This window comes from Rhinatrema bivittatum, chromosome 6 (genome assembly GCF_901001135.1).
Source record: "Rhinatrema bivittatum chromosome 6, aRhiBiv1.1, whole genome shotgun sequence".
Classification (NCBI taxonomy): domain Eukaryota; kingdom Metazoa; phylum Chordata; class Amphibia; order Gymnophiona; family Rhinatrematidae; genus Rhinatrema; species Rhinatrema bivittatum.
Window position 1 is genome coordinate 71,848,300 of NC_042620.1, and position 15,186 is coordinate 71,863,485.

The 15,186-nt window shown below is 40.7% G+C and overlaps 1 protein-coding gene across 6 annotated transcripts in view; it reads left to right on the forward strand.

Annotated features, from left to right (window-relative positions):
* MBD5 (methyl-CpG binding domain protein 5) overlaps positions 1 to 10,476 on the forward strand; it is a 600,490-nt gene extending 590,014 nt beyond the window's left edge. For all 6 annotated transcript variants that reach the window (XM_029605434.1, XM_029605436.1, XM_029605437.1 and 3 more), the window contains 2 exons: positions 2,880 to 2,955; positions 8,321 to 10,476. In XM_029605434.1, the coding sequence (XP_029461294.1) occupies positions 2,880 to 2,955; positions 8,321 to 8,392 (148 nt within the window). In that variant the 3' untranslated portion in view covers positions 8,393 to 10,476. The remainder of the gene's footprint in view (positions 1 to 2,879; positions 2,956 to 8,320) is intronic.
* The last annotated feature ends 4,710 nt before the right edge of the window (positions 10,477 to 15,186 follow it).

Genomic DNA, 15,186 nt, shown 5'->3' on the forward strand with positions numbered 1-15,186 from the left:
TGCTGGCGGACCGCCTCAGCCGATCCTTCCAGCCAAACCCGGTGGTGGCAGCCAACCTATTCCATTGTTGGGGCACGCTGGACATGGACCTGTTCGCCTCTCCCCTCAATCACAAGGTGAGCATGTTCTGCTTCCTGATTCCGGGGAAGGACCATCCGGCCTGTGACGTGTTCTCCCTTCACTGAGGACAAGGTCTCATGTTCACGAACCCCCCTATTCCACCCTCGCGGCGTGGATGTTGAGCACAAGATCCTTCAGCCCTTACAGCTCTTGGATGGTGTTTCCAGGGTCTTGATTGAATCCCGGAAACCTTCTACTCAGAAATCTTACAACTCGAAGTGGAAGTGATTCTCCACCTGGTGTGGGGGCCACAGACTGGACCCTTTCTCCTACCTGCTCACCTGCCTGCTGGATTATCTGTGGCACCTGTCCAAGTCTGACCTCCAAACCAGCTTGGTTCGAGTACACCTCAGCGCGCTCAGCGCCTACCAACAGGGGGTCGCTGAGGCACCCATTTCAGTCGAGCCACTGATCGGGCATTTCATGAGGGGCCTGATTCAACTGAAGCCCCCGCTTCACCCACCAGCACCCCCATGGGATCTCAACGTTGTCCTGGCGAGGCTGTCGAGGCTTATGCGGCATCCGTTTGAGCCTCTCAAATCTTGTGACCTGAAGTTCCTCACCTGGAAAGTTATGTTCCTGGTGGCGATCACTTTCGCTCGCAGGGTCAGTGAGATCCAGGCCCTAGTTTTGAACACTCCCTACACGAAATTATTTCATGATCATGTAGTGCTGCACATGCATCCAAAATTTCTGCCGAAGGTGGTGACTGCTTTCCACATCAACCAGTCAATCATTTATTTATTTATTTTATTTATTTATTTAAATATTTTATATACCGGCAGCCGTTTGCACATCGTGCCGGTTTACAAGTAACTTATAACAAGGAATATATAGGCGAGGCCTTTACAAAGAACAATATGTAACACAGTAACAAAGCAGATAACTAAATAACTTGGGGAAGGAGGGATAGATACAACAAGGGGGGGTGGGGGAGGGAGAGAACAGATACATAAGGATAAGATATATACATGGATTTGAGGAGCAGATGGTATGTACACTGGTTAAATATGGAGTTATATAAGTGCAGATAAAAACAGACACATTATTTTAAAGTAAGGGTTGAAAGAAGTGTTTGAAGTTCTTAGAGGGAAAGGGGGTTAAGTGTAGGGTGTGGATCCTGGAGGGGATTAGAGGATTTTAGGGGGGTATTGGTGAGAGATGAGGGTTGGGTGAGAGTGTTAGTAGGTGGTGAAAAGGATTGGGGGTATGCTTGGAGGTGAATCATCCTTCCCATGTTCTTCCCACGGCCTCATTCTCACCCAGGGGAACGTGCTTTCCACACCCTGGACTGCAAGCGGGCGCTCGCTTTCTACTTGGACCGTACAGTGAACCATAGACAGTCCACCCAGCTCTTTGTGTCTTTTGACATCAATAGACTGGGAGCAGCAGTGAGGAAGCAGATCCTATCCAACTGGCTAGTGGATTGCATCACCTTTTGCTACGAGCAAGCAGGCCTCCAGCTGGCTGGCAGGGTGAAAGCTCACTCCGTGCGGGCTATGGCAGCGTCAGTGACCCATCTGCATGTGGTTCCTGTCACTGAAATCTGCAGGACTGCGACCTGGCGTTCTCTCCACACTTTCGCAGCTCACTACTGTCTCGACAGGGATAGTCACCAGGACAGCGCTTTTGACCAGTCTGTCCTCCACAATCTATTCCATTCTTGAACCCAACTGTTTTCATTGAGCTCTCTGTGGGGCCAGACTGTCCCTGTTTTTCCACAGCGCCGCAGTTGTGTTGTGCTCGATGGCACCTTGTTCGGCTACTATGGGTTCCTCTGATCACAGGGGGCAGTCTGGAGCTCTGTAATCACCCACATATGAGGACTACCATCCTGCTTGTCCTAGGAGAAAGCACAGTTGCTTACCTGTAACAGGTGTTCTCCTAGGACAGCAGGATGTTAGTCCTCAGGAATCCCGCCCGCCGCCTCACGATGTTTGGTTCACCTTCAGTTTGTTGTGTTATTTTTCTCTCTCGTATTTTTTGCTATGTTACGAGACTGAAGAGGGACCTGTCTCAGTCTGCCAGTCAAAGTTTCTAGAAAGTTTTTCATGCCGGGCTCCATCTGATGATGTCACCCACACGTGAGGACTAACATCCTGCTGTCCTAGGAGAACACCTGTTACAAGTAAGCAACTGTGTTTTACAAGTGTGGCCAGGGCCATTTTAAAATGCATGTGGCACGCGCAAGGCCCAGCCATGCACATAAACTCCAAAATTTACACATAGAGGCCATTTAAAATTTACTTGTAAATGCACTTTGATATTACTTACAAATGTATTCTGTAACACTGTACTCTGCAAGCTTTATACTTTTTGCTGTAAGATTATAAGGAAAGCATCAGCCATTCAAGTACTTTCATCAGCTGCCACATTAGACCACCTAGAGCATCTCACAAAAGAAACATCTATAAAATAGCAAAATCTTTTGAATTATGGGAAAATGTTATTTCTGTGCTGCCCACAATCAGCAATATAAGAGACTTTGAGAGGCACACTTAGCATAAAAGTCTTATCAGTGGCCTATTTTTGATGTTTTAACTACTGAGTTTTGGATCCTGACTGCAAAGTTCTTTGAAACTGTTTTTTTCTGTGACTAGTACGGTTAATAAAACTTTATACTCGAGGAAAATACTATCCTACTAATCAAAGAAAAAGGAATTCTTTTATTTTTCATTTACCCTGTGAAAGGTACTAAAATTACAAATAAAAACTTAATGACAGCTTTATTACAATTTGATTTTGTTTTTTCATTTTAGAAGTGTGAAATTAAATAACCATTTAGAAGCTGCTATCCATGAGGCCATGAGTGAACTGGACAAAATGTCTGGGAATGTAAGTTTACACCTTTTTTTCTTCCATTTATTTTGCTTTATAAAATTTTTTGAAACATTTCTGATTTGTCAACTATTTTTCCATGGTTTGATTGTAGGAATATAAAAGATAATACTAATGACTGCATTTTTCATTAAGAAGTCTGGGGTAGCATAGTGGAAAGTAGTAGCATACAGGATTCAATTCCCGAATCTGGCTTTTGCTGCTCAGGCTAGCCAGGGCTGGGGATGCTGCGGTAACTGTATTCACAGCTCCTGGTGGAAAGGAGTCCCACATGTTACGCAATAGTGATGCCGAAGCATTAACACATGGAGTGCATGTGTCCTGGTTTTCAGAGAGCTGTAGCCAAAGGATTCACTAAAGTAGTTGAGATTAATAGAGGTGAGGGGATTTAGATTTAGATTTTATATTCCACTTTTCACACTTTTTTCAGCAAATTAAGTTTTGTAGTACTGTAGCTTCAGTAAATGTTAGTTCCTATTCTCAATGATGCAAGAGGAAACTCGTAGGCCAAAAAATTAATAAGCCTGAGAAAATATGAGTACATAATCCAGTGGCATAGCTAGCTATGGACATACGGGGCACATGCTCAGAGTCTCCACATCCTCCCCAAGAATGTTAAGTTTGGGGTTTTTTTGTGGCTGCTATTGCCTTTTTCCTCTCTCCTTTATTCCCTGTCTCGTGGTAGCAACAGAGCCGCTTCTCCTTCTTGGAGCCAGTGTGGTTCAATGAGAAGTTGTTTGAACTGTGGGGCCTCCGTGGAAGAGTCCTGTGGTTCACATAACGTATTGAACTGTGCTGACACTAAGCAGGAGAAATAGCTCCATTGCAAGCACCAGACAGGCTGCTTGTAGGAGGGGGGGTGAGGAGAAGAATAAAAGAAAAAATAAAGGCAGGAGCAGCCACAAAGAAAGGCTTAAAGTTTAGGGATGGGGGAGGAGAAAGCAGGGACTTCAGGCGCAGTGACTCAGGGAATTGGGGAGGCGCAGGGACTGTCAGATTGGATGGAAGGTTTAGTGGAGATGCAGGGATGAGGGGACTCCAAGATTTGGTGGGTAGGGAGGGAGAGGAAGTGGGGAATCTCCCAGGTTCAGGAAGAGAAAGTGGAGATTGATTGGGTAGAGGAGATTCATGGTTGGAGGGAGAAGAAGAGGGGATTCCCATATATGGTGGGGCAGTAGGGAGGGAGGAAAGCAGAGCAGGGTCCCAGATTTGGGGGGGAGGGGAGAATAGAGGTTGGGTTTGGAGGAGAATGTAGAGACTTGGGGAGATCAAGCATTTTAAGAAATTAGATGGTGATCGTGTGGGAAGAGCAAGAACTCTGCAGTTGGGTGGGGTATGAGTGATGATGTGTTAGATGGGTTATAAATGTGAGAAGTGGGCTTGAATGGTGGGGAAAGGTTAAGATATGGGGGTGTGAAGGACCTGGAAGGTTGGGGCAGGGGTAGGAGTGAGAGGCAAGAGGAAAGAGGATGGGTCTGTGAGAAAGGGTAGAAATAGGGCTTTGGAGGAGGTGGCTCGCTAGGTGGTAAAACATAAGAAAATGGCTGGAGGCAGGAGAGTGAATGAGTGACAGAATGATTTGGGGATGAGAAAATGGGAAGTGGGAGAAGGAAGGGCTGAGGATGGGGTGAGAGCAGGGAGGTGGGTTAGGTAAGGGGATGGGACTGAGAGATATAAAACTGGTAGGTAGGTGAGAGCTGAAAAGAGGGAGATTGAGGACTGGAAAAGAAGGGGTGAAATGAGTGGATAGAAAGGTAGTAAAGAGATGGAAAAGATCAATGTCAAATATAAATGTAAAGGAGGAATTGAAGAAGATAGGGCAGAAGAAACGCAAAGGGACAGGAGACTCTCAAAAAGGAGAAGACAGGAAAGCAGAAAAGAGACTGGGACCAACATGATTAGAAAACTAAAATTTACGGACATCAAAGGTAGAAAACCATTTTATTTTCAGTTTAGTAATTGGAACATGTCAACTTCTGGGATGTGCATCTCTGATACCTTCTGTATTTTTGCTCAGTACAAGAAGAAATGCATTTCTGTGGTGGTGCACCTCTTGCAGCGTCAGGCTTCTCAGGATTTCCATTTCAGTTTTTGTCTGTACATTTCTAATTTGTGGCCACTTTGTGACACAGGTGATGTTCTGCAAGTGTGCAGTTTCTGTGTAGGAATCTATAGCAGACTGACTTGTTTTGTTTTTCCAGTATAAGGTATATTGCTGGTTCAATATTTGCATTGCTGTCTTTTCATAGGTAAGGTTATTAATGTTTGAGTCTGACAGTGTGTTATGGTATGGCAAGTTTGCTGTATAGGTTCTACATGCATTTATTACAGGATTATTTAATACTGCACAATGTTCTTGGTAGTGGAGTGAGTTTGTGTTCCTTCTACTGCAGGACTTATACTATGGAACACCATGCCCCTTGAGATCAGATTACAGAGAAATTTCAAACTTTAAAAAAAAAAAGTTTAAAAATCTGGCTTTTTAAACAAGCGTTTTACAAAGAGAACGGAGAATAGGAAAGTATATAAAGCAGGCAGCAGAACATGAGCACACAGCACTTAGCTCAATATGTGCGTATTTTATTTTATTTTTCACTGCTAACATTAGATAAAATATACAGTACAAAATAGTAAACATGTAAATAAAACTGTTACATGTATAAAAGGACAAAATTTATGACATTCATCAAATAGTCTTTATTGTGAAATTATGTAACCGGAAACTTGTTGGCACTTTTATAGAACGTATTACCCAATACAATTATTAACATTACTATATGTGCCATTGTGATGGTATATAACTTAACAACGGTATAGAAAAGATTTTAAATAAATACTGAGATTGTACCAGAATTGGAATATTATTTTCACATGGTGAGTAGTGAGGGGAAATGTCCTAGTTCTGCTCTGCAGCTGTCAGGGGAGTTGCATGGATGCAGTGTATGTTTACGCAGCTTGAGGTGCTTGGCTGATATTGGGGTTCTGTCCCATCCTGTATAGATTCCACACTTCACTCCCACATAGAAGAATTGATCCAGTTATGCTACTGAATAATTTTAATGGTAGATATACTGTGTAGTTGATACTAGCCGTGGTTTTCTTTGTTGCATAGAAGACCCTTTTGTCTGGAGATACTGCTGACTTGCATGCCCAGTACCTTGTGACAATGGTTCAAAACATTTAAAGTGATTCCTCCTGCTTTATGAGTGGAGTTGTTCTGTCCCTGCACAGATGGAGCTTGGTAAGAGATGGGTGCAGAGGAAGCAATAAAATGCCCCCCAGTACCAAATAGGACACTTCCCTCAACCCCACCCTCACAGGTCATGTAGGATGACCCCCTGATGACAACTGCATGGGAATGTAGGACAAAGATCGTTTAAATGTTAATATTTAAAAGTGTGATATTTAGTTATGCATGGTTATTGGATTTCTCTCAGTGCAGTGGGGGAGAAAGATACTGATTTGGATTGAGTCGTTTAATTATCAAAATCTCAGTGAGAGTTGGGAGGGCTTATGGGCAATGCCTCTGACATGATCAGCAGTGAAAAATTAAATATTTTTATCTGGCAGACCATGAAGGAAGGACAACAGTCTTACTGAATTTATCATGAACTTTTTGAACTGTCTGCTACATCCCGTTTGGACAGTTTTCATCTTCGGTACAGTCCTGAAGCTCTTAGAGATTTGTTAGTCTCTTTCAAGGATAGTTGCAGCTGCTGGGTGCACACAGGGCAAACTATTCTACTCTATTCCCTTTCTGGAATATTAGCCTTGCCCCATGAGATTTTCATATCGTTTCTGGGAATGGTTGCTTACAGTGCAAGTCAGAACTCACTATTGGATTTCCTGAACTGCAGCACAAAGCGCTAACAACTACATGATGAACTGGCTCTGCAATATTTCTTGGTAACATCTGAAATTCAGTGTGTTGAAAATAAATCATAGCATATTCTTTTTTTGATAGCAATAGTAGACCAATAAAATCTACTAACTTCCCATTCTGTGAGCAGTTTTATGAAAGATGCTGGTAGGAAGGCAGCAGCTGCTTCTGTAAATTGGATAGTTGAAAACAATATGCTTCCCAGTAGTGTGGGCTATATCATGTTAAATTATATTAATTTGATACCATTGCCCTTACATAAAAAATAGTGAAAACTGCCCAGCGTTGCTTAGGTTGTCTGGTCCATAACAGCCTTAAATTTTAAAATCAAACAAAAATGAAAATGATAAATATTGATTTATTTTGTTAAGTAATCAACTGGAAGCATATCGAAACTTAGGGAACCTCTCTATAAATTACATTGACAGTATATTAGATGTCTCTTGTTGCCCAACTCTAAAGATTACTAAGTAGCAATTGTTTTTTTTAATAGAAGAAGATGAAAATGCACCCGTTCCAGTACATATCCTTGGAGCAGTGCACTATTTACCATCCTCCATTGAGAGAACTGACCAGTTAGTTCTACTCTCTGTTTCTTGTCTTTTAAGCAGTTTACAATACACAATAGTGGCATAGCCACAGGTGAGCTGTAGCCCACCCACTCTAGGGCACAAGCTTACACAATCAGGGCTGCCCAACACTGGAAGAAGAGGCCTGCTGGATGGCTGCCATAGTTCCCATCCCGTAGCAGCCAAAGGAAATGGCCACTACGGACATTAACCCTTGATGACTGAAGGAAGGGGTCTGCCAGTGCCTGAAGAAGACAACCTGTGTGTGTGTGTGTGTGTGTGTGTTTGCGAACCCGTGTGCACTTGTGCAAGCTTTGCAAGCCTGTGTGTGCGCCAGTGTGAGCTTGTGTGTGCTTTTGTTTGCCTATGTGTATGTGTCTGTATGTGCCTATGCATGGCTGTCCCTGTGTGTGGGAGCATGTGAGACAGCATATTAGCACACAGTACCCGGCACTGCTCAGGTTGTCTGGTCTGTAACAACCCATGTGAATATATGGATGTGGGAGCATGTGAATGCCTGGGAGAGCCTGGGTGGGTGTGTGGGTGTGTGCGCGCATGTGTGCAATACACAGAGTACACTGTCTTTGTGCCATATATCTTCCACTGTTCTGGGCACCACCTAATGGCCAAACACACGCACAACAGTGTGACAGAGTGATCAACATGACACAAGCCTTTTACATATAGATATGTTAAATTAATTGCATTTCAGGATAATGCTACAACTTTACAAATGCATTTGAAACTGAAAGACTTGTTGGCACTGAGATAAACAATGCCATTGTTTCTCTTTAATTTATTTGGCTGTTGAATGTATCTTAAAGCAAATACTACTTCAGCTATCTCTGTATCTCTTCCATAAGAATTTGGCTACTAAATGTGATGTATAAAATTCTTATGTATTAATTTTCAGGTCCATCAGATACCACCGAGAGACAGACAGGTGAAGCCTTCAAAACCCAAGAGGAGGAAGATCTCTAGATAACATTGAATGTCTTTATTAATGGTGTAGTTCTTCTCAAAGTGGACATGCATAAATGCTTGTATATTGGTATTGATATAAATATATATCAACATTTCTATGAAGGCGGAGAGATACCACCACCACAGGGTGCTATGTGAAACAGTGGTACAATATTTTTGCAACTGATCAAGAGGGATAATTAATGCTGGATAAGCCAATCAGAATCCTTGAATGATCACAGTAAGAAATAGTGAAATGATTCAGAAAATTTTCTATAATACTAAAATTGTGATTATAAAATAGTCCAAATGTTTCTGATACATTTTCAATGTGTATATAGATAATACAGAATTTCATGGTGATATCTAAAATGTAAATATTGTACAATAATGTCATGTACAAGCGTACTTAATGCACACTTTATCTTTTATTGTACAAAAAAAATAGTGTACAAAATTCTTTGGTTTCTATTGAATACACAAACGAGACTAAGAGTGTAAAGTGATAAATAAAAATACAGCCTAAATGCTTTTATATAATAATGTAAAAGATGCTGTTTTTGTATTTAACAGCAGAGAAAAGGCATGATTATGTAATACCTTAATTATGACGTACACTTCACACCACTGAGTGTTCATTTATATTGTCTTTATGGAATGAACCTGGCCTGGAAGTACCATACTCCATCTCAGGTCTCTGTAGGAGAGTGCAACCTTGCAAATTCCCAAAGGGATGTGGGACTACATGTCTAAACTAGGAATTTAAAAGCTGCAACACTTCTGTTACAATATTTCAGTTGCCTAAGTTTTAAAGTGGGATCGTTTTTACAAAGAAATATTGGATGGCAAATTTCAGTCAGCTAGTACTGTTGTATAGCTGCATAGCCACCTGCTGCACTAAATAGGTTATGCAGCCATCAACAAAATCCAAACCAAATGCTAAATACCTAAATTCTGACCAGATAAAATATTCTGTTTACATGTATGGAGGCATTGGTCATATACTGAAAATATTAATACTGCATCGTTTTCCTAAATCTGTTTTTATGATCAGTCTCACAGTATTATTAATCTAGATGGCAAGGTGGCTTACAAAATTATTAGCAACAGTACTCTTTTTATCAGTATTATGTAACATATCACAGATTTATTTTATTTAAAAAAAATACTTATTTATACTGTTAACAGATTCTTATATATTAATGTGGCTGATACACAGGTTACATTTATTAACCAAATTATTTATGTTATGTACAGTGAAAATGTGAAACACATGCAGAGTTAAAAGAATACACTACAAATATATGAGCCTCTGATTGGGAGCCATTGTAAACTGCAAAGGTTAATAGAAACCATAGCACAATGTAATAGTAGTTTCCTCTAACTGTTATGTACTCTCTTATTCCTTTTCCCATTTCCTCCTCTGCCTTCCCTTCCCCCAAAACCTGACGGAATGCAATTAGCTACACTACGCTACAGTGGCCTGGAGGCAGGAATCCTTCCTTCTCTTGGTTAGGTTCATTACGTCTTCTGTGTAATGGTAGGGCCACCTGCCCTGGTCCCAATGCAAACTCATGCAAAGTGGTCTTTTGTGTACTTTAGTTACTAGTTTTGGGGGGGGTTTGTTACAAGTTAGTGTGTTATGTTTAAACCGTTAATGTTGTCCATTTTTTTTGTACCAGCCTGCTTTTCTGCTGTTTTTGTCTCCTTGGATGTTTTTGTTCATGTGAGAAAGACAGTATGAGTGTGTGTTTCTATTTAGGAGGGGTTATCTTTGCTTTTCTGTTCTAAAACTGAGTTTGTATTGACCAACCATTTTTTGACATTTTAACTAATTACGTTTGTAATTTCTCACCAATGTATACTTTACATTAGTAGGCTATGTAAAGTATGTTTGTGCACTTGATTTAATTGGTTAATAATGGCATTGATGTGGGTGCTAGGAATAGTTTGTTTCAGTCCATACAGTTTATTTTTCTCTTTTAAAATTTTTATGGTTTCATGTAAGCAGTTAATGTAAATATTGTGAGCATTACAGGTCATGCAGTGTTGTAACATTTTTAAAAATGTTGCACCAACTTTACAATTAAAAACTGGTCACTCATACTTGAATTTCGCCCATAGAGCAATTTCTTTCTCCTTGCGTTAAAGCATAATCTTTGAGGTAGGCCCCTTTTCCCTGCAGTATTTTATTTATTTTGTTTTGTTCAATAAATCTATATTTTTCATTGGAAAAATCTTGTAACAAAATATATTTGAAAAGAATGCCTACTTAAAAGCTCCTAATTAAGAAATCCTCATATATATATCTAAATATATATATATATATATTTATAACACCTCATTAAATCTTACTTAAACAGGGACTTGAAATTATTTTCTGATGCAGTTGTGCGTTTGTCTTTCTGTCATGTTGGATTGCTCAACTTGAATGCAACAGTACCAAGAAAGGATCAGAAGAATTGCCAAGAGAAAATCAAAGAAAAAGTTGCTTTTATTACATACAACTTAAATATCTTGGAAAACACTTTAACAAAAATTTTACACTTTTTTTGATGGGCAAGATTTATCAAAGGGTGTGTAACAAAATGGTCTTGTTAACTGAAACATTTCTAATCAAGCTAAAAATTAGCTGCTTTACAGTACATCAGTTTTATATTCATCCTTGTTATTAGTGTTCACGGTGTTATATTTCCAAAACATGCTTCTGGAGTCAAGACACTGCTGTTGGCCATCCATGAAAAACTGTTATAGCACATTAGAATAAGGTTTAAGACATTTGAACTATTATACATATCACAAGTGAATCCTTTAACTAATAATGTTCACAAGTTAGGTAACAAATAATGCCACTAGCATAGAAATTGGCATGTAGTACCTGGGGCTTAATTCACCAAAATTTGGTGTATGGTATTAATGCAAAAAAGGTATGTTATTAGTAAATAGGTCCTATTGATGAAAATTGGAGTTGCAGTAAATAACGCAAATTATTTATGGTAAAATATTGCACCTTCATGAATCTGCACCTTAAAGCATTAGTGAGAGTTTGCACAGTGAAATTAGGACCCACTCAATCCACTAAGCATCTGAAATATTTTTAGAAGGAATCTGTCAAATCTTTGTATCATGCTAGCTCTATGTGCTAATTTTTCTGCTCAGTTTCATGCCAGTGTTATATATTGGGCTTTACAAATCAAAAATAATGATACGAAGAATATGACAGCATTAATCTGGCCATTTGAAGACAACACAGTAATGCTAATGCACGCCACATTCTGTATTTTATTTTTCCCCAACGCTAACTGCCCTAAAGTGAAAGCTAGTTAGCACAGAGAACTCCCAAAAAACAGAATAGATTTTTCTTGTCTCCCTCCCAAACCAACAGTCATTTGCAGCCTGTGCACTCCCCTCTCTTCCTCCCTCTCCTCTTTAGAATCGCAATCCTCCACCCCTATAGAAACAAACACAAGATTTTGCACCCTCCTTTCTGGAATCTAAGAAGGTCCTTCCAGGCCTGCAAAATGCCCCCATCCACCACTAGACCACCAATTACATGCTCATTGGTATCCCCAAATTTTTAGCAACAGGAAGGAGTCGGATACAAAATGGCATTGCTGACACTCTTACCCATGCTTTGACATCCTTTTGGATCTGGTGCCACAGCAGGTAACTGGCTGTCTTCTCTCTGCAAAGATTTGGGGCACCTTTGAACAAGTAAGTAGGGGGAGGGCTGGTTGTTGGTTCAGGAGGTGGGGGTGCAAAGGCACAAATTTCACTGGATAGGGTGGGAGTGCTGTAAAGGTCTATGGTCCATGATTGTTCTAGTTGGGGGGGTGCCTAGGGTTGGCAAAAGCTCATGTTAGTTGCAGTGGGGGTTTGGGGCCTAGAGGCCCAAATGAATGTGGCTTACTAAGGCTGCTCATGTTAACTACACTTTGAGAGTAATAGTTAACTTTTGCATCCTTAGGCCTGGACTTTCTAAGGTCGCAGTCCTTAGGGATCCGGCGGTAACGGGGGGGCGGGCCTGCGAAAGCCGGTAGCGATCGCACCACCGCGGTGTTATCGCTGCCGGCTTTCGCACCCAATAGTGCCACCGTGAAAGGTGGTGCTATTGCGCTCGCTACTGGCGGCGATGAGGAGTCATACCTTTTGCAGTCAGCGAAGTTGTCACGGAGTCCGCCCGAAGCCACCCCAACCTCCTCCCCTTCCGGTGCAGACTCTGCCTCGATCTAGGTATTGCACACGAAAAGGGACTTTTCGCGTGCGATCCCTTTAGAAAATGACCCCCTTAGTAGGCTACATTAAACATCTTAAGTGTTGACATTGAATCCAGTGTTAACACCTATTGAGCTAATTTAAATATTTTGGATGTGCCTTGGGTTAATAAGCTTAGTATCTGCAATAGCAATGATAATATGCTTGCAAATAGCCATGTTAACACACTTTTTACATGGATATTAGCTTATGCTTGCATTAACACATTTTTTTGGTAATGCCCATTACTACATGGGTTCCCAAATCACTAGAGTGTTAATAAGCTAGATGCTGATCCATTTCAACATTGCATTAGGTGTATCAAGGGCAATTATTTTTCTTAGCCATACAAGTTAAAGTGTTATAAAAATTATTGCACTTACCATAACAAAAGTAAATTCTATCTTATAGCTCAATAGTGCTTTGGGAGGCTAGCTTAGAACCGAATATAATATGTAATTTTGAATTATGGAGGTTCTATTTTGAATCACTGTGAAATAACCAAAAAGATCTGGTTAAAATTATGTGTCCATTAAAAATGTTTTGGTCTGCTTAGCAGTTGCTTCTATAATGCAGGGCTTCCTACACCTGTCCTGGTGACCTCATAGCTAGTCAGATGTGTTCAGGATATCCAGAGTGAATATGCATGAAATACATCTGCATATGTTAGAGACCCAGTGTATGCAAATATATCTCATGCATAATTATTGAGGATATCCTGAAAACATGACTGACTGTAGTGTCAAGAGCTAATGGAAGGGTATTAGGTGCCCTCGGCAAGCCTTCAGTCTCATGCTCACCCCATTACACATCTGCTTATCAGTGGCAGCTCTGGCACAGCATCCCCCTTTCTCACCCTGCTCAGCATCACTCTCCTCTCAGTCAAGTCCTGTATCATCCTCCTTTTATTCACTTTACCCAGTATCTCTTCTCTCTATCCCCCATCTGGCATCTCTTCTCTTTTCCACCCACCCTTCCCCCACTCAGCATCCTTCTCTTTGTCTCCTTCACTCCCTGGTCAGCATACCAGCATCACCCCAATCTCTTTGTTCCCTATTTGCAGTGACCAGCATCCTCTCTCTGTGACCCCTGCCTGGCCAGAATCATCCACCCTTACCTGCCCTGCCTTGCGCACACACACACACACACACACACTCTTTCACTCACTCTTTCCACCTGCCTAGCACCTGCCACAACTTCCCTCACCCAGCTTCCTATCTCCACCTTCCATATCTGCCCAGCAACCTTAAAAGTGGGTAAGCAACACCTGGAGGTTTCTGCCATGTCCCTATATTTTTGCTGCCTTGGTGACTAATTAGTTTGCCTACTGGAAGAACTAGCCCTCGTAAGGTCACCAGAACAGGTTGGGATGCCCTGCTACAATGGGTAGTTTTTTGAGAGCAGATCATTTGCTGCACTGAAATATATTGGAATGAAGTGAACCTTAAGGAAGAGTTCATTGCAACAGGTTTCCACTGTATAATCAGAAGTAATCATATAGAGAAATAAGAAAATGTCAAATTACATGACATCAGGTTTTTCTATATTTCACAAATATTACTTTGCAAAATAAAAACAATGTTATATTTTGCATTTATTATTATATTGTAGAATTTCTGTGTTCTTTCATAATCATGTCAGGAAACTAAATATTTGTGTAGGATCTTGTGCTCCCTGAAATTTGGCTAGACATGAGGACTTTAAATAACTTCAGATTTAAAGTAGCCAAATGGGTTAACTAACAATTTCATGCTTTCTGTTGTATATTATTTTGACATATTGAAATAAGCCAAAAATGGGGCTGTCCTGCTGGATCTGGGTTTGATTTCCAAGTCATTTCTTCCACTCCTTAGGCTAGCTGGAGATTCTGAAAAGATAATGAACACAGCCCCTGGAGGGAGGGAGGGAGTTCATTCCAGTCATTGCACAATGGTGACACCTAGTGGCTAGATTTAGGGCCCATGATTACAAAGTTAAAGGAGCACCTGGCATGGTGTTGAGCTAAATGAATTGGGAAGGGCTATAAAATAGGGGGGAAATGCCTGGCTAATGAAAGTTTGGATACCGACCCTGATTCTAATTGAGCTGGAAGCTCAAGGAAGAAAAACTGCTAAACCCAAAATAAAAAAATGAATTGAAAGATTGTTGTTATCCTTGTAACAACTTGCCTTCTCATCTTGTTTAATCAATCATATTATACTGAAGAACCCCTTTAATGAAATATCTTGGAAAATTGTATAGTTAATGCTACTCACCACTGCATATTTGTACAAAGCAACATAAGAGCCAAGTGCATCCTCTTTTCTCTGGAATGTGCTCTAGGTTAGAATCAGAAAGTAGGTAAAGGGGTAATGGATACAACTAACATTGTATGAGTTTCCAAGCTTCTGCAATGGTCTCAAAATGATTTTTTTTTTTTTTGCTTGCAAATGATAAAAGTTTACGTTTTCAAAAGCTTAGAACTTGTATATAGCATTGAGGTGGAAAGGTAGTTTTGGACCACAGTAAAAGAAGGTGCTTCACCTAATGGACCATTATCTTTAGAAGTGTACTCAAATTATT